The sequence below is a fragment of the Drosophila sulfurigaster genome, chromosome 3 (assembly GCF_023558435.1).
Source record: "Drosophila sulfurigaster albostrigata strain 15112-1811.04 chromosome 3, ASM2355843v2, whole genome shotgun sequence".
Classification (NCBI taxonomy): Eukaryota; Metazoa; Arthropoda; class Insecta; order Diptera; family Drosophilidae; genus Drosophila; species Drosophila sulfurigaster.
The window spans coordinates 49,301,928-49,321,744 of NC_084883.1; the positions used below are offsets into that span (position 1 = coordinate 49,301,928).

General features: G+C 39.2%; 3 protein-coding genes across 8 annotated transcripts; 1 reads left to right on the forward strand and 2 right to left on the reverse strand.

Moving 5' to 3' along the window:
• Window positions 1-125: 125 nt before the first annotated feature.
• Window positions 126-3,141, reverse strand: LOC133840911 (augmin complex subunit wac). 2 transcript variants are annotated; one of them, XM_062273094.1, is made up of 4 exons: window positions 3,102-3,141; window positions 809-853; window positions 481-748; window positions 126-421 (listed from the first exon to the last, which is right to left on the reverse strand). In XM_062273094.1, the coding sequence occupies exons 1-4, from the start codon at window positions 3,124-3,126 to the stop codon at window positions 226-228; spliced, it is 534 nt and encodes a 177-aa protein (XP_062129078.1). In that variant the 5' UTR covers window positions 3,127-3,141; the 3' UTR covers window positions 126-225. The 2 variants fall into 2 exon arrangements, with proteins under 2 accessions (XP_062129078.1, XP_062129079.1); XM_062273095.1 differs by lacking the exon at window positions 3,102-3,141 and adding an exon at window positions 922-1,106.
• On the forward strand, window positions 1,858-14,216 carry LOC133840906 (disco-interacting protein 2). 2 transcript variants are annotated; one of them, XM_062273085.1, is made up of 16 exons: window positions 1,858-2,326; window positions 4,218-4,289; window positions 4,408-4,845; window positions 4,948-5,411; window positions 6,108-6,198; window positions 6,354-6,906; window positions 6,965-7,302; window positions 8,423-9,748; window positions 10,509-10,669; window positions 10,728-10,809; window positions 11,628-11,732; window positions 11,805-12,174; window positions 12,232-12,892; window positions 12,959-13,407; window positions 13,470-13,618; window positions 14,043-14,216. In XM_062273085.1, the coding sequence occupies exons 1-16, from the start codon at window positions 2,224-2,226 to the stop codon at window positions 14,144-14,146; spliced, it is 5,466 nt and encodes a 1,821-aa protein (XP_062129069.1). In that variant the 5' UTR covers window positions 1,858-2,223; the 3' UTR covers window positions 14,147-14,216. The 2 variants fall into 2 exon arrangements, with proteins under 2 accessions (XP_062129069.1, XP_062129070.1); XM_062273086.1 differs by having other exon boundaries at window positions 10,560-10,669.
• Window positions 14,217-14,343: 127 nt separating this feature from the next.
• Window positions 14,344-19,670, reverse strand: LOC133840908 (probable G-protein coupled receptor Mth-like 14). Of its 4 annotated transcripts, XM_062273089.1 has the most exons (8): window positions 19,312-19,670; window positions 18,616-18,706; window positions 18,394-18,560; window positions 17,841-18,329; window positions 16,697-17,399; window positions 15,616-15,749; window positions 15,033-15,118; window positions 14,344-14,956 (listed from the first exon to the last, which is right to left on the reverse strand). In XM_062273089.1, exons 3-8 carry the CDS (start codon window positions 18,531-18,533, stop codon window positions 14,775-14,777), a joined length of 1,734 nt encoding a protein of 577 aa, XP_062129073.1. In that variant the 5' UTR covers window positions 18,534-18,560; window positions 18,616-18,706; window positions 19,312-19,670; the 3' UTR covers window positions 14,344-14,774. The 4 variants fall into 4 exon arrangements, with proteins under 4 accessions (XP_062129073.1, XP_062129072.1, XP_062129075.1 ...); XM_062273088.1 differs by lacking the exon at window positions 18,616-18,706; XM_062273091.1 differs by lacking the exon at window positions 18,616-18,706 and having other exon boundaries at window positions 16,697-17,384; window positions 19,312-19,668.
• Between the last annotated feature and the right edge of the window lie 147 nt (window positions 19,671-19,817).

Sequence of the window (19,817 nt, forward strand, 5' to 3'; positions counted from 1 at the left end):
TAGAGTCAAAGTCGTCGACGTAAAGTTACAATTTTGTTTGCATGCCGAGAGATAATTGCACTATTTCGTAAGCTTAAAAAAACAAACTCAATATTGTATTTTTTTTTCTTTTACAAAAGATTCGCCAACTTTATGTTATGATAAAAAAAGGTTTTTGAATTTACTGATTACCGATTAAATAAAACAAATATATTAAAATCATTTTTTATACAACAAATGCTACTCTTATTTTGTGTCGGCTTTCTTGCGCCGCGACTCCAACAGCCCCACCTTGTCAATCAAGGCATCGATATTGAAGTCCTCCTGAATCACAAAATTCTTTTGCCTGTCCCGCAGAGATTTCGCTTTGCCCTCAATCGTGATAAGATTACGCTGCAATGATGGTTCCGTCATCAGGCGATTGCCCAATTTATCCTTGAATCTATGTGAGGAATATTATTATAGATGGGATCTATAGTTTAGTAGTCTGCATTTACTTACTTCTCCAATACTTTGATGTCCTTGTCGGTTTCTTCAATGGAATCCTTTAGTTTCTTTAACTCTGCCGTCTGTTGTGCTGTGATCTGTTTGTTCTCAATGGTCTCACGCTTTTTTGTATAGTAATATTCGCGTAAATAGTTAATGTTCAACTCGTGCAGATTTGTCTCCATCTGGATATCCACACAATTGTCCAATAATATCGAAACATCATCGGGCAGATCGCAGAGTTCAAATCCAATCATTTTTAGCTGACTTTCCAAGTGCTCGCCTGCAAAACTTATTGTCTTTAATACGTAAATATTTACATATATCTATGCAACCCACTTACCAAGATTCTTCAGTGCATTCACCTCTTCTTGCAGCTTCACGTTGTCTGCAAATAAACAAGAGAAAATATTGTTAATTTTAATTGAAAACAATCAAAATAACTGCAATGCGCACCCATTTTGAAAAAGCAAGATGTCGATTTCAACTAAATTTCGTAGTAGATTTTTATATTAAATTCTTATAAACGAGCAGTACTTGACTACTGTAGAAACTATGCGGTGATTTCGCTTTATGTATTTTTCAATAAATTGTTTTGATGATAATAAAAAAATATTTCAATCAACATCTCTCAATTGAAAACAATGCCGCAAATTTGAGCGGGGCTGACAACTTTTTTAAATGTATCGATATTTACTAGAGATATATTGCCAAGTCATCGGTAAGACCATTTGTGGTATTTATAATATACCAAAGCTTCGTTTCTTCGCCATTTCGCGCAAATAGAAACAAAAGTTTCTGTTTTTCAAAAATTTCTGTTTTCCAATATTTACTATGCATGTAAAAGTGTCAGTGCTAAATATGCTTTGCCTAGATAATATGTAAAATATATATATGATTTTTGTCATAATAGAAAGTGGCCATTAGAAAAGCAGCGAAGCAAAAACCTGTTTACAAATGTTGCGCCACTTTTTCTTTAAATACCAAAATTGATAGCAAAGTGTGAGCATCTGGTATATTTTTCAAAATTATTAGTATATTTAGAAATTTATCTTGTGGTCCTCACTGATCAGGAAATAGAGGTTGCTCATTGCGCAGGTCCGGCCAGCGACGCATGATAGAAAGTATGAGAACGTGACGTCACATACTAAATGTTGCTAATTGCAGAATTAACATAAAAGATGTAACGTTATGCCAGCACGCGATGTGTAACTTCTGCTTTAATATTGAGAGAAAAAAATTGACTTTAAAATAAATTAATGTACAATTGGAATACGGCAAGCACACACACAGCAAGTGTGACGTCATGCGCAGTGAGAACGAAAGTTGCACACTTCTTTGCATACCTGGATTGCTCTCAATAGTTGCTGCTACTTTTTCTTTGTTTACTTATATATACGCGTTTGTCGGTGCGGTTATTGTTGGGGCCCCATTTGGAGCCAGGCGTTTGTGTAAATTTGTGCAAACATAATGCAAAAATTAAAGTTATTAGTGAATAAATAATTGCACTAGTCAGTGCGATAAATAAAGTTGAAGCCACTGGCTCCGTTAAATGTCTTGCATTGAAAATCGATCGATTTTTGTCGACAACGAAGTTGCAAACTAGCGGGCGTGTGTGTGTGTGCGGTGTGAGCTTCTCTGCGCGAGTGTGTGTGCGTGTGTATATGTAGTGTAAAATACATATGTGTATGTACATGCTTATGTACTAATAGAAAACTCCAAGCAAAGAAAAACAACAACAACCACACACAGCAAAAAATGTCTGCGACGACTGCAAATTTTTTGGGGATGGAGCATCTCTCATCGCTGCCCGCTGATATACGTGAAAAACTGGCCGAATTGGATTTGGAGCTATCCGAAGGTACACAGAGAGAATTTTATGCATGAAATGAGATGTGTTTGCTACCCCAAATAGACTTTAATTAATAGACGAGCGAATGCTCGCTCTATATATGCTGCTGCCCCTCCTCCTGCTGTCCGTTCGTCTTCTATGCCATTATTACTATATTGTTGTGCAATTAGAACATGCTGCCAACGCCATAAATACAACGCCAACGCTACTGCTGCTGCCGCCGGCCAACGGGTCACAGCTGCATTCCCACTTCGAACTTCACACACAACAACACACAAAACGAAGAACTGCGAGAGCACAGACAGTCTGTCATGGGGGGAGGGTGGTAGGGGTTCTTTTTTGTCACTGCGCCTACCCCCTACCCCTTTAACTGCTATTGATATGAAGCGTCTGTGTGCGGTTTTGTCGGTTAAACGACATGTGTCTGCCCTGCATGCATACATTCATACTTGTGTATGTACTACACATATATGTATATATGTAAGTTTACATTTATGTATGTTGATTACAGGCTGCACATGGAGAGTTCACCAACACACGCGCATATATGTATGCATATGAGACACAATGTGGCCGACTACTTATAACAAACATTGTTGTATGAAGGGGAGAGCAGCACTCTCCAAATACACTTTATAGTGGCGCAGATTAACCTAATAGTGTGTACACACTTATTTACTTATCAAAATCAATTTATATTTGTCGCAACAAAGAATGACAGAGAAAGAGCGTTCGAGATTACGAATTTGTTTGCTGTTTTTTTTTCTTCTTTTTTTTTACATACCTAAATCACGTAGCAGCAGCAGCATATATTTTAGGCTTGGCCAATGCCTATTTAGGCTATGCGACAGCTCATAGATAACGGGGACCTTATGCATATATAATAGACAACGATTGTGTGCTAGACACTATTTACCTAATAAAAGTAGGAAATATTATGTACTTCGTGCAACATTAATCCAACATTATAACCGGTTCGGTGATTAAATGTTGCGGTTAATGCTTATTGCTTACTTATAAGTAATTTTTGTATATTAAACACTCGTGCATTTCTCACATTACTAATCTAATTGTTTATAAGAGGGAAAAAAGTAGACTCTATTCATAGTTGTAAGTGTAATTCACACTAGGCATTAAATTATAAAATACATATATTAAAACTTACGTGATAATAACGATGTTAATGGATTTAAAGTATATATTTAATATTATAATCACTACGTTTGAGAAACCAATTTAAAAGAAAAAAAGTAAGAATTGAGTTTGTATAGAAAAATAAAAAATAATTTTTAAATGTTTACAAACTAAAAAACGTAGACTTAAGGACTGCTTTATTATTTCTTTATACGAATCTCATAAAGAATATTTACTCAAAGTTATCCATTAAAGAACACCATTAAAAACATTACATTCGAAATCATGGATATTTAGTTTATGTAATTTATGTCGTTTCTTTTTATTAAAAGAAAACAAAAACTATTTTCAGTCCTTGCATCGAATATCTTGAAATGCTTATAAGTCTGAATGTTCTGCGTCTTACTATAATAACCGTTTCCGCACTTGGGCGTTGCGGTTATCGCCAATCGATTAAAACTACTATGCATTAAACTAACAATTGCATAAGTACTATGTGTTTAACTATTAATGTTGCCATGCATTGTGGCACATATAGTATATGTTTATCTATAAGTAGTTGTAAATGATTTTCACACATCTCGAATGCATTGTTTTGTGAGCCAGCATGATCAGCGTTTAATTATAGCAACCGTTTCCGCATTGAACCGTTTCGGCATTTAACCGTTGCGGTCAACGCCTATCGGTTAACGAGATGTTAGCTTCGATTGCGGTTTCATATTTCCAGTTAATCTCAAATAACATGTTTTCTTATGGAACTTTTCAGGCGACATTACACAAAAAGGATACGAAAAGAAACGAGCGAAATTATTGCAACCCTTTTTGAAGAAACACGAATGTAAGTAGCCCAAAAATAAATTGTATTCGTATGGCTTTGATTTTTTTTGGTCAGGTGCAAAAATGTTGACGGAAATAACTTCTCTTACCATTTTTTGTTGTTATTCGTCTTTGCATAGTAAACGATGTGGAGAAGGCAAAGAATTTGCCGCCACCGCCATACTATAATATAAAAGATAGCAACAATAGCAGCAACAACAGCAATGTGAACAACGATGGCGTCATCGTCTCCAGTGAGGGATATAGCTATGTGACCGAAGTACCTTCACTGCCCTCATCCCAGCAAAGGCATTCCAAAAAGTCCGACTTCCAGCAGTCATCCAACTCGTCATCGACACCGCAAGGTGGCGGTGGCGGAGGCGGTGGAGTTGGTGCGCCTGGCTATGAGAATATGCGACCCCAGGGCGGTGCTGTGGGCGATCCAGGGTATCAGAATACACGCGAACCGAGCGCCGCCTTCCAGAACCATGCACCACATCCATCCTCCAACAGCAGTCAACATCGACAACGGCGCACACAACGCAAGGTGACGCACAACGAGAAGCGATATCATTCTGGTAAGCTAGTGACTATTTTAAACACAAATTTATGCAAATCCCAGTAGCACAACAGTTGAGTTGACTCATCTCTTACTCTTGCATATCTTGTTCAATTCACAGAGGTACGCACAGAGGCGGTGCAACAGGCATTGGCGGCATTGAAGAGTCGCCCCAAGCCCAGTTTGCCGATGCCATCGAAACGCAGTTCGGTGCTCAATCGCAGCCCTGGCTGCAACGATGAATTGGACTCATCAACCGATGACGAATCCATACCGGAGGAACTCATTTCACCCGACAAGGAATACAATTATCCGCGCGATCACATAAGCAACAGCATGCTGCCACCCGAACCTATTATTAAGCCACCAATACGTGAATCATCGATGGCACAACAACAACAACACCACCAGCAGCAGCAGTCACATCAACAACAGCACCAGCAACAACATCAACAACAGCAGCAGCAGCAACAACAGCATTTACGGCAACAACACGATGTGAAACAATCTCAAGCACCAATTCAAAAATATCCATCGTCGGGCAGCGCAGCCGAACGACGACCACCACAGAATTTGCCGCCACTGGTGAGTTCAAGACTTCAAGACTGGACAACAAAACAGTATCTAGAAGTATTACGAGCATTATCAACGTCGTCGCTGCTTTTTCCGACTTTATTGTGCTGTGAAGCGACACAAGTATTGACTGCTTAAAAGTTGCTTGTGCAATCAAGTGATTCGTGCATATTCATTAGACTATAATTAAACAAAAACTGTGGCTTCTTATTGTGCCCTAACTGCGGGCTCGTTTGTATGTTATATAGTCTTTAAATTTCCCTCAATTGAATCTGTGACTCAATTTATAAACCACTTTGTCAGCTACTTAGATTACTTGTCGAGCAAAATAAGTTAATCGAAGTCTTCACTTCAAGTGTATTTAACATTCTTTGTTTTCCACTTATTATCCATGATATAGTCTTTAAATTTCCCTCAATTGAATCTGTGACTCAATCTATAAACTATTTTGTCAACTACTTAAAGTACTTCTCATTCATTAGCTATGCCAAATTACTTCATCGAAGTCTTTACTTTAAGTGTATTTAACATTCGTTGTATCGCAGTTTCGTTTTCTTTGTTTTCCACTTATTATCCATGATATCATGCGTTAAATCATCACAGTCAACTGTCAATAGTCGTAACTAATTATAGCCTAAGGGCTTGCCATTCAAATTTGTGTTTTTGTTTTCTTCTATATATATTTATTTGTGTTTTTTTTTTTTTTAGCCCACATCGGATACGTCGAGCACGGAGTCGCCGCCAATTGCATATAAGCGAGATAATGAATTCTCTGATAAGGCCTATAAGCAAAAGCACTGTGAGTAAACATCGAGCGTCGGCTAATTGGTTGACAACTTTTTTGATACTTTCTCAAAAATGATTATTATATTATTAATTGACACCAATTATTCATTATGCGTCACTCTCTCACAATTCTGAACTTGTTGCTCTCTCTCTCTCTCTGTTTTGTAGACAACGCTCCAGACATTACGCAGTTCAACAATGCGCATCGCATTGCAGACCGTGTCACACGTTATGTGAATGTTTCACAAACCGATCTCAATGAGACGGACGCGAATGGCAAGTGGAAAGTCTCGGCTAAAATCCAACAATTGTTGAACACACTCAAACGACCCAAGCGTCGTCCATTGCCCGAATTTTACGAAGATAACGATATTGAGCTGGAGATTGCGGCCAATCCCAAGGATCCGAATGCACCCAAACCGGAAGGCAGCACCATGACACCCGTTCAGGGCGAACAACTCTCGATACCGGCGGGTTTGCCGCGCACCTTGGAATGCGCACTGCAGCGATATGGCACAAATTCATTTAAGAGCTCGATGGCAACGGTATTGGATCCTAATGGTAAAATCACCACAACCTTAACCTATGGCAAGCTGCTGTCGCGCGCACAAAAAATCGCCTACGCACTGTCCACGAAGATCTTTAGCAAGGGACCCGAACAGGTCACCCTCAAGCCCGGTGATCGTGTCGCCTTGGTCTATCCCAACAACGATCCCTTGAGGTAGGTTTTGATTTTGTTCCACTTGAATTTGGTTTAATCGAAGTGTATTTTTTCACAGTTTCATTACTGCTTGGTATGGTTGCATGTTTCGTGGCTTGGTGCCGTTGCCCATTGAATTGCCGCTGTCCAGCTCGGATACACCGCCTCAGCAAGTTGGTTTCCTGCTGAGCTCATGCGGCATCACCGTTGCCCTCACCTCGGAGGCTTGTCTCAAGGGTCTGCCCAAATCGGCCACGGGTGAAATTGCCAAACTGAAGGGCTGGCCGCGTCTCCAGTGGTTCGTCACGGAGCATTTACCGAAGCCACCCAAAGACTTTAATGTGGGCAACTTGCGCATCGAGGAAACAGCTGCAGCGTACATTGAGTATACTACCGATAAGGAGGGTAGTGTAATGGGTGAGTTACACAACTTGAGGAGGAGATAATGTATGGAAAGAGGTGTTTGTCGGACCATATAATCTATTCAATAGATTGATCGAGAGTGTGTATAGAAAGGCCAAGTCAAGAGAGTGAAATGTTGTAAGATAAGCCACAATATAAACAAATGATTGAGTTATTTATTGAAGTGTATGCCAATAAATTGAGTAATGATATTACTGTTATAGAAGTGTCATAAAAAGTACACGCTCACTTAATAAGGAAGGGAACTGCAATAAATTTATAACAAATAAAATGTTTGTGAACTTAGAAAGTAAAATTGAACAGTTGAAAGTAATCAAATATGTTCGAATGTATTCGAAAATAAGATCAATATAAAATATATATTATATATAATATACATAAGAATGAAAAGAATACTATATTATAGATAAACGAAGAAAATACAAGTAAACTTAGAGCTCAATTCGAAGAGTAAAGAATGCAGAAATTTGTTCGAAACCTTAGGAAAATATATAAATTTGAGAGATTGTATAAATACATGACATTGTATAGTTATTTGATAATGAAGGACACAAATTATTAGACACAAAGAACGAAGAAAATGCATGTGAAACTAGAGGCTGAAATTGAACTATTGAGAATGCAGAAATTATAGAAAATGAAATATGACTTATAGGTATAATATAAAAACCGAACCAAAAATGCTAATAAGAAACATATGATCAAATGACGAGGGAATTAAAATGAGATACGAACAAATAAGAAAATAGAATTGATGATATAAAATACAGAAATATAACATACATACCTTAAGTGAAAAGAAAACTTTTGTAAATATTTAATAACTAGAGGAATATGATGAAACATTTACAATTGATGAATATATTTCACTATTACGTTTGCTTAAAGGGTGATATGTTGAAAATAACAATAATATACATATGTATTTTGATGAACGAGATTTAAAGTTCTGTTAAACTAGAAGATAATAGTATTAAAAAAATACTATATTATTATAATAGTTTGTTGCAAAAATTAGTTCCTTCTTCCTTGTCGAACATTTAAAGCTTTCTCCACAATACTTTTCAATCTTTAATCTCCTCAAATATTAATCCTTTTCCTTTCTCCCTTTCAGGCATCACTGTGACTCGTGCTGCCATGATCAATCACTGTCGCGCCCTGACCATGGCCTGTCACTACACGGAGGGCGAGACCATTGTCTGTGTGCTGGACTTTAAGCGGGAGGTGGGACTGTGGCATGCGGTGCTCACATCCATACTGAATGGCATGCACGTTGTTTTCATTCCCTATGCACTGATGAAGCTGCGTCCGTCGTCGTGGATGCAACTCATCACCAAGCATCGCGCCTCGTGTTGTTTGGTGAAGAGTCGCGATTTGCATTGGGGACTGTTGGCCACCAAGGATCACAAGGATATCTCGTTGTCGTCGCTCCGCATGTTGCTCGTTGCGGACGGCGCCAATCCTTGGTCTCTGTCGTCCTGCGATCAATTCTTGAATGTATTCCAAGCCAAGGGATTGCGCTCCGATGCCATTTGTCCCTGTGCCAGCAGCTCCGAGGTGTTCACCGTATCACTGCGTCGACCAGGTCGCTCCTCGTCGACGGGATTCAGTCAATCGGCCACGGGACGAGGCGTGCTCTCCATGGCCGCCTTGTCGCATGGCGTGGTGCGTGTCGATAGCGAAGATTCCTTGACTTCGCTGACGCTGCAGGACTGTGGTCAAGTGATGCCGGCGGCACAAATGGTCGTGGTGCGTTCCGAGGGTGCTCCGGTGCTCTGCAAGACGGATCAGGTGGGCGAGATTTGTGTGACGAGCGGCTCGACGGGTGCCAGCTACTTTGGTCTCGATGGCATGACGAACTCAACATTCAAAGTGCAACCGCTGCTCGAGGATCCCGAGCAGCCCAAAGAGGGTGGCGGCACAATTTCCACGCCACCCAAACCGATTAGCGAAGAGTTCTATGTGCGCTCCGGTCTCTTGGGCTTCCTCGGACCCGGCGGCCTCGTGTTCGTTTGCGGTTCACGCGATGGCCTGATGACGGTGACGGGACGCAAACACAATGCGGATGACATCATTGCCACGGTGCTAGCGGTGGAACCGATGCGTTTCATCTATCGCGGTCGCATTGCGGTGTTCAGCATCAAAGTCCTTCGCGATGAGCGCGTCTGTGTGATTGCCGAACAGCGTCCGGATTGCTCGGAGGAGGAGAGTTTCCAGTGGATGTCGCGTGTGCTGCAAGCTGTGGACTCGATACATCAGGTGGGCATCTATTGTTTGGCCCTGGTGCCGCCCAATCATCTGCCCAAGACGCCGCTGGGTGGCATTCATTTGTGCGAGGCGAGACGTCGCTTCTTGGAGGGTTCATTGCATCCGGCGAATGTTTTAATGTGTCCGCACACTTGTGTCACCAATTTGCCGAAGCCACGCGAGATGCATCAAGGTGAGTGTTGGTGGAGGGGGAAGAGTGGAAGGGGAAGGCGAAGAGGGGTAGGGGTAGTGTAGCACCCACAATTATTGTGATTCGTATTGTTATTAATAATTGGCTTTTGTGTCTCTTGGTGTCTCTCTATGCTTTCTTTATCTGATGACAAATACAAATATTGTTTTCCTTCTTTTTTTAATCACCACCAAAAAAAACAACAAATAACTTCTACTACTACAACAAACTACTACATCAACAAAACAACCAATCAAAAAAAAATATGAACTATAATTAATTAATGAATAATGTTAAATGCTGCGCGTTGCTTTCTCCCCACAACAACAACAACAACAACGCACCAACACTACACATTGAAACAACAACATGAACAACAACAACAACAACTGCAATAACAACACTGTATTATAACAACAAACAAAACCAAAAACAAACTAATAATAATGTCAACAACTCGAACTAATTGCATTGCTTTCAAATATCAAACAACAACAACAACAACAACTACAACAAAACAATCCACATTAAACTTTAACAACCGCAACAAACTTTCTGCTCATAATTGTTTGCAATTAACTGCATATCATCATTGCATTATATCACATCATAATCATATAATCATAATCATCATATAACCATAATCGTAATCAAATCCAATATCAAAATATATCCTTGTACAAAAACAACTAAATACTAACCCACAAAAAAAACAAACCCAACCAAAAAAATATCCAAAAAACCAAAAAATACCATAAAAAAGGTGTGCAAACAACTGCAAAATTAAGCTCATCATCTGGCTGTGGTATTACAGACACGGGTGTGGGCCCCGCCTCCGTCATGGTTGGCAATTTAGTGCAGGGCAACCGCTTGGCTGTTGCACATGGACGCGATGTCGGCATGGCCGAGGATGGCGAGCGAAAGGTAAGACATGAATTTTAATCTTTACTGCATCTGGATTAATCCTAACTCCCTTCTGCAGCCTCAATTGATAACGGGCGTGTTGCGTTGGCGTGCCAATACTTCGCCCGATCACATCATCTTCACGCTGCTCAACTCAAAGGGTAAGTTGATAGCAGGAATTACAGCTGCAAGTTATAAACATCTGCCACGAAAGGAATATCCTGCAAAGGGATCTATTTACACATGCTTCCTGTAGGGTACAAGAGTATTATAACGTTGTGCGAAATATATAATATGTAACGGGTAGAAGGAGGCAGCTCCAACCCCAGAAACTATATATATTCTTGATCCCGTTCAATAGCTGAGATGATATAGCCATGTCCGCCTGTCCATCTGCTCGTATGAAGTGCTATATTTCAAAGACTATAATAATTAGTTCACGATTCAAAATCTAGTCCAACGCTTAAATACAAATTTTTCTTATTACAAATTGTCATCGTAAAAGTCCTGTATTTATAAAACGATTTTATTATAGTAACTGGTGATCAAATGATAGAATAAGTTATTGGATAAGATAGGTAACAACTGAATACCATATGTACATAGATTTTTATTCACCTGCTCTTAAATATTATCCTCGAGATATTTTATTTTTAAAGTCAGCTCACAAGTTTTATGTCTACAATCTTTTGGCTTACAGCCCTTTACGTAAATTTAGGTATTTGGTCATGTTTCTTAGAACGATGATTAATTTAATTTCCAGTAAGTTAATAAGGCTAAAGATTCATATCTCAACACATGCAAAAAATATAAAATTTGTTTATGTTACCTAAGACTTAAATTGGTATTCCAAATATTAACAAACTCGGCAATTTGTTTATATTTCATATCAGCTTACCTTAAACATGTTTGCAATATGTGGGTCGCAATTGAATTATACTTTGTTACTCGTCATTTAATACTTCTTTTCTGTTGCCAGGCGCCATTGCCAAGACGCTGACCTGCTCGGAGCTGCACAAACGCGCTGAGAAGATTGCCGCACTGCTGCAGGAACGTGGCAAGATCGAACCAGGCGATCATGTTGGTAAGTCACAACTCCCAGCACATTCAATTTATACTACTCCACTTACTAAACATTGTTCTCTCTCTTGTTTAGCACTCATCTTTCCACCTGGCTTGGATTTACTGTGCGCCTTCTATGGCTGTTTGTATCTGGGCGCAATTCCCATTACCATTCGGCCTCCGCATCCGCAGAATTTAATCACGACATTGCCCACGGTGCGCATGATTGTAGATGTGTCCAAGAGCGGCATTGTGCTCTCCATACAGCCGATTATCAAGCTACTCAAGTCGAGGGAGGCAGCCTCATCCATTGATCCAAAGACGTGGCCACCCATTCTCGATATCGATGACAATCCAAAGCGTAAACTGGCCGGCATAGCCACCGTCTCATTGGATTCCAGCGCCTATTTGGACTTTAGTGTGTCAACCTGTGGCCGCTTAAGTGGTGTCAACATAACGCATCGGTGCGTCAGCTAATCTTAAACTAACTTAACTCAACTAATTCAGTTTTATTTCTATAGATCTCTGTCTAGTCTGTGTGCCAGTTTAAAACTGGCCTGTGAATTGTATCCATCGCGTCATGTGGCCCTCTGTCTGGATCCGTATTGTGGCCTTGGCTTTGTCATGTGGACACTGATTGGTGTCTACAGTGGTCATCATTCCATACTGATTGCTCCCTACGAAGTCGAAGCCAATCCCAGTCTCTGGCTATCGACATTGTCGCAGCATCGTGTCCGCGACACTTTCTGTTCGTATGGCGTCATCGAGCTGTGCACCAAGGCGCTGAGCAACTCGGTGCCATCGCTCAAGCAACGCAACGTGGATCTGCGATGTGTGCGCACCTGTGTTGTGGTTGGCGAGGAACGTCCGAGGGTTACGCTGACGCAACAGTTTTGCAAACTATTCCAGGGATTGGGACTCAATACGCGCTGCGTGTCCACCTCTTTCGGTTGTCGCGTTAATCCGGCCATCTGTGTGCAAGGCGCCAGCTCAGCTGAGAGCGCCCAGGTCTATGTCGATCTGCGTGCGTTGCGCAACAATCGCGTGGCGCTCGTCGAGCGTGGAGCACCCAATTCGTTGTGTTTGATTGAATCGGGCAAACTGCTGCCGGGTGTGAAAGTTATCATTGCCAACCCGGAGACCAAGGGACATTGCGGCGATTCGCATTTAGGTGAAATTTGGGTGAGTTGGCAACTCAATTAGCATCTTTGATCTCTCAACTAATTGTTGTACTTTCCCGTTCCTCAGGTGCAAGCTCCTCACAATGCCAATGGCTACTTTACCATATACGGCGACGAGACGGACTACAATGATCATTTCAATGCCAAATTGGTCACGGGTGCCACCTCAGAGATGTATGCACGAACCGGTTACTTGGGTTTCTTGCGACGCACCGAATGTTCGCAGGCCGCATCCATATTAGATGAGACCACACCAAGTGTGGCTAGTCGCGACAGTGATACAGAGTCCCTAAATTCCATGAGCCAATTGCAATTGAACTTCTCGAATGCTTCGCTTGGTGGCAACTCCGAGCACAGTCTCGTTGGCGGAGCCATCAATGCCAATGATCAGGAGCTGCACGATGCTGTGTATGTGGTGGGTGCCCTCGATGAGGTGATCTCGTTGCGTGGCATGAACTATCATCCCATAGATATTGAGAATTCGGTGCTGCGTTGTCATAAGAAAATCGCCGAGTGGTGAGTGAAGATTAAATAGAGTTTGGTAATATTTATTGTAAGTACTTTTTATTCTCCTACAGCGCCGTCTTTACTTGGACTAATCTGTTGGTTGTGGTCGTGGAGTTGGATGGCAACGAGTCGGAGGCATTGGATTTGGTGCCGCTTGTCACAAACACTGTGCTGGAAGAGCATCAGCTCATTGTGGGTGTCGTTGTAGTCGTTGATCCCGGTAAGTTGTAGAAGAATAAATATTAAAGAAACGCTGCAAATGCATTTAAATAACTTAATTAAATTACTTAATCATTAAGAAAATGATTTACAAAGCATGAATCAAAATGTAAAACATTTGAGAATCAGAAATATCGCTTAGAACCCAAAATGGTTCGTGTATTCGCTACACTGAAATGCAAGGAAGAATGCTGTGCAACCGCTCAAAAGCTCGTTGCTATGAGCGCCGGCCGCATGGAATGCACGTGAACTGCAAAATATGAATTAGTGTGAATGCGTCATTTTGCAAATAAGAAATATATCTGTTTATAAACCATTGCTAACACTTAAGTGAACGATAAGTGAAAGATATGAATTTTGATAAACAAATAATAAATATGCCCCTGTATACACTATTTCTAACAATTACCCCATTTGTATTTCAGGTGTTGTTCCCATCAACAGTCGCGGGGAAAAGCAACGCATGCATTTAAGAGACGGCTTTCTGGCCGATCAATTGGATCCCATTTACGTAGCATACAATATGTAAATAGTATTATAGCGCTAATCGCTGCGCATTCCAAAAAAAAAACACAAAACAAAACATACATACAAACAAATACGTATGCGCGAATCGAAAAACGAAGCAACAAAACAATTATTTATTCATTCATCATACAAACAAAAGAAACAAAGAGCAAAGAATTTCCTTGTAATCACACAATTTAGAGAAAAAAAACATTTAGATTTGCATGATTTAGATTTATCAACACACATGAAACGTAGCCGAGCACTCGAAAAAACTACGAGTATTTACTGCTTTCCTTTCCACACACAAAACAAAAAAGAAAAAAACATACATTTACCATTTTACCACTTACAACATAGTTGATACGCTGACGATAATGATAAAGATGACGATACAACACAGACTCTCTCTCACGTCCCCATTCTCCCAAAAATATATATATTTAATTAAAATACACACAAATATAAAAATACAAAACGGACATTTCAACTCAATGACACTTTATGTATACAAGTGAGAGAAAGGAAGAAAAGATTTAATATTAATACATTTCTATGTAAAATGCAATAAACAATTTATATATATATACATACATAACATATATAATTAAGTTGTATTTGGTGTGCGTGTGTGTGTTATGACTAAATTCTTATGAAGGATTCGCAGCTTTGTTAACCGGTTGCAACTCAGTGCCTCCCTCGGAGATGAGATGCGAACCGCGATCGTGCCACCAGCGCAAGATTATTGTGCGACGCCTGCGCACCACGAGGAATATCAGCATTATCCACAGACCCTGCAGTCCATTGATCATATCGCAGAGCAGCAGGTAGACTGTAATGTTTAAGATGAAAGAATTATTAGTTGGGAAGCTTCAGGTTTATATGTATATGTAGAGTAAGTTACTGACCTTCATTTCCAGGCGAATAAAATGTGACTATTTCGAAGAGCCAAGCGAGCACCACAATAATTCCAAGTAAGGCAACACATTTGGCACTGCAAAAGATATTTCAATTAAAAACAAGTAAGAAAGCTACAGTCGAGAGTGATCGACTTTGAGATTCCCAATACCCATTATTGATAAAAAGCTAAATAGTGCGGTATTCTTTTTAAAATATACCAAAATAATATACCACAAAATATTAAAATTATATGCTATATTTGGCATATTGATATAGCACTACATTCAAAATATACTGTAAATGGAAAAATATACCAGATTGCCAGACAAGCATCTAAGACTCGCAATAAGTAGTAATTATAGCTCTATCTCTAAAAGCCTCTGAGATCCAGTGTTTCATATGGACAGACAGACGGACATGGCTATATCGTCTGGGCAGTTGACGCTGATCAAGAATATATATTTTATAGAGCCGGATATGCCTCTTTCTGCCCGTTACATACATTTCATTCAGGCAAAAAGTTATAGTACCCTTCTACCGTATGGGTAGCGGGTATAATAAGTTCATACATATAGAATCCTTGGCACTTACTCTTTTTTGACATCCTCGTATTTCTCTATGTCGAAGGGACGTCTGGGTGTCACAGAGTCCTTTTCCTCATCGTTCACTAGCAAATAACCATCTGATTTGATGCGTTGAAAGCCAAAGAATGCTACAACCAAAACCTAGAATAACAAATATAAAAACTTGCATTATTATGTTTCATAATGAATATGTTAGACTGAAGTACATTGACCTTAAGACTCAATCAATACATTACACATTATTGTTCTATAATATATATCTACAATAAAAGCCACCGTAAATCGAGTCATCGCTGAGGAGTTCCCAGATTGCCAAACAAAGTTGCTACCCGGAAATTCCAAAAATCTGACTCAAATGGTACTTTCTTCGTAGCGTCATATCAACATCAATGTCTCTTACAATGGTAAACAAGTTTTATTTAAAGTTAAATTACTTCACCAAAAACAGGTTTTTTTTTCTTTTAAAGATAACATCTGCTCGCTATATTTAGTAACTCTTTTAATTGGAACCGAGTAAGAACGCTTCAGTAGAAACGCCCCATATCAAGATACTTTGCGTCCAAGCATTTAAATACCCTCTAAGCTTTATAAATCTCTCTCTTGAACTACTTCTGTATATGACATACGATTGCTGTTGACTTGCATTCGGAATTTATAAAACAAATGCTAAAAGTCTAGGATTTACTTTTTAAATATGATTTGTAGTCGCTTTCCTTTGATTTATTAGCGGGTGAAATTTTGCTATCTAAGGCACTAAGTATTTAATATTTAATTCTTGAGATCAAAACTGTATCATAAAAATATTATTATTATTTTAGTGTAATATTCTTTCAATTTCCTATTGCAATGAGATGAGCCAGAGGTCTTTCAGGCTCTCATACCATTATAATTCACATAATGCTTATGTTTCAAACCATAAAAACTTAAATACCCATTTTAACCACTTACATAATGAGCGTTGAAAAAAAAACAGATAAATGAGTAAACAGAAGCTATTATCAATATGAACTGTGAATTGATAATGGAACAGCAGATTGTCTCCAAACTATGTTATAAAACTTTGATTTAGCTTGGGAAAAGTGACTTACCAGAAAACTGAGACCCAGCATTGTAGACACCGGAGGTATAAAGTATCTTTGGGATTCACGGATGGATTCCGTGATGCCTTGCAGGAAATACGAAGGCATGCCAGGTAAACCCTTCTGAACGGTTAGAGAAACAAGTATCGCGGGTCCAGTAATAGCGATCAGCAGGTAAGCAATGAAATTGAGAATAGTCCCGGTTTTGTTGAGCTGCACATAGTAGGGCAACTTGTACCAGATGTTGAGGAGAACGTTGCAACAGATGCAAAAGTACCAGAAGAAAAAGCTTAAGATAAAGAATTGGATAACATATCCAATGAAACCACCCGATGGTATGCCATAGATGTGAACCACCGAATAGACAAAATAACCACAGGCCAAGCACAATGACATCAGGGCCAATGACCAGCCATGAAGATTGCGTAATAGTTTCAGTGTCAGATGCAAATATGTGACCAGCAGAAGACAAGGCATGCTCACAAGCATAAGCACAGCCACAATAATGATCTTGGCTTTGGACACCTCCTCCACTTGGGTGATGCAGACGAAGGCGATCATTATGCCGGATTTATCTTGATCCACGCAATAGTTCTCCTCAACCGTATAGGACTCATTGCTGTTCTTGTCTAGTATCAAGAGATCTCCATTCTGCATAATGAAGAGCAGATCTTCCTCACTATTATATAGAAAGGAGCTGAAAAGGTTAACACTGCAATAAATTCAAAGGGTTACAGAGCTCTAAAGATATATATGTGTTTCAGTTTGATGAGCAGACAAAATATAATGATAACTATAACAAGCAAATAATATTGTATATCAGTTTTATACTTTCTTATAATTGTGTTTCAAGATAATAAAATTGTGCTAAATATTTCATTAGCTATAAACTTTTCCAATACTATAATTTCAGATTAAATTTTTGTCTTCTTAATCATCCCATAAAAAAGATTAGCTAGTTAGGGACTCTACATTATTTATAGCTACTATGAAAAGTTGCTATGGTTTAACTTTAGATGATATACAATATTATTACTCTGATATGAAGTTAGCTAGAGTTATCTTTATGATGCCGCTTTAAGAAGGAAATAAATCCATCAAACTGTTGACTACTGTTAGTCTGAGATTCATCGAGTTCGATCGTTAAACTTACCTATTACATGGATTGCCTATTTCGTAGGTCAGTTCTGGCGTAACTTCCAGATCGTCGATGCAATTATCGTAAAGCTCGGCGGTAATTACGATCGGTTCAAACTTATGGACCGCTCGATCACATTGCGAATCGCTTTGGTTCTCACGATAGAAATCCAAATTCTCTCCAAATGGACAGCACTTGCGTAATCGTGAACTTGATGTGGGTATCGGTTGTTTTCTCAATTTTTCACGTTGCGAACAATCCGCCGGCGTATTCGGTAGTTCCACCTGATTGTGTCGCTGTATCTGGATCGGTGCTATAGATGTTGTTGTTGGCAGCGAGGTGTCTGGGGGACGGGACGAGGTTGTGCTATTAGCATACGAAAGCGACGCTACAACTGTTGTATTCATCGGAGGTGTTTGTTGTGTGCTCGTCGATTCGGAAGTCGGAGCTGCTGTCACAGTGCTATAGTTAACTTCTGTTAGATTCTCCAGCATCATGGTTGTACTACAATCATAATATTAGTCGCAAATTAGATATATAAATAGCATAGTTACTAATTGAGTCTAACCTTTTATTTTGTAGTATAACTGCAACATCATCGACATCGACTGCGTTCGTAACATCTTCGGCATTTGTTAGTATTATAAGCATATACATGAGTGTTGTAGGAATGAAATAGAAACCGATCTTCCAACTGTGAGTTGCCATTTTTCGATTGTATTGTTTGTTTAAGCGCTGAAACGAAAACAGCAATAAACAAATAATTTGCTGTTAACTGAACTTTGCTTACCCTTAAAACCGAAACACAATGCCGTCTCCAAGTGTTATGGAAATGGATTAATACGTATTTCCTCTACACGTTTTCTTTTGTATTAAACCGTCTAGAGATAAGTACATATAATTGAAGACACTGCGATATCTATATCTAAGTTGTAGGCGTCTTGGAACCTACTTACATTCACACACACACACACATACAGAAGAAACCTATCAACATGAATGTACATTAATTATCTTTCACTGGCTACTCCAATTATAAAACCCCTTACGCAGACATATGACGTCATGTGAAATGACCGTGTTTGTATGATTGTGTGTCTCTGTAGTTAAGAAATTCTTTAAAAAGAATTGGTTACGACCGTTGAATACACAAGTATAGTCATTAAAATTATGTTCGCATATTTTCAATAGAAATCGATGACAAAATCAAATATGTACATATATAATAATAATAAAAAAACGCAATGATAAGCTCGGAAATAGCACGGTCTCCCCCATCAGGTACTTAGATAAATGGCATGTATTGTTTGGCGTAGTAAATTACAACTTTGGGGGACATGATAACTTTTAATACCAACACTAAACAACACAACCTATATACATTCCAAATAATAATAATAATCGGAATTCCAACAGACAGGTGTAGTTGTATTGGTAAGGTGAGTTGTAGAATATCTTTATCTGGGCAAATAGCTTATTTACTCACATGTCAATAAAACTGTAACGTTTAGAATTAAACTATATAAATAATTGTAGAATATGTGTCTCCACGAATGATATCTTCACGTAATGCTAATTAAGAGCATAAATAAGCGATTTTTACAGCATTTTTTTCGGTTTTAACGTTGAGCTTATTTATAAAGTGCATCCGACGGGCGCGCAGAATGAAGTAATACTAGCGAAATCAGCGTCTAACACACATATCGCGGACCTGAACGCATTGCTTGCTGCTTGCTGATAAGATAACGTGCAATATGCGCAGGGCTACATGTCTCTTATAACTTTTAAATTACTCTTTAAAAAATTCCGTTTTAAGTTTTATTGACAAAATCACGTATTCAACTGACCGTTTATGCAAGCAAACAAAAAAAATAACCGGTGCCGGCATCGATCATCGAAACGATTGCAAATTTTTGAAATTTAGATGATATTGTATTGAACTATCGATAACATGTGCGATTGCAACCCTACTCGTGACGCACATGCAACCAT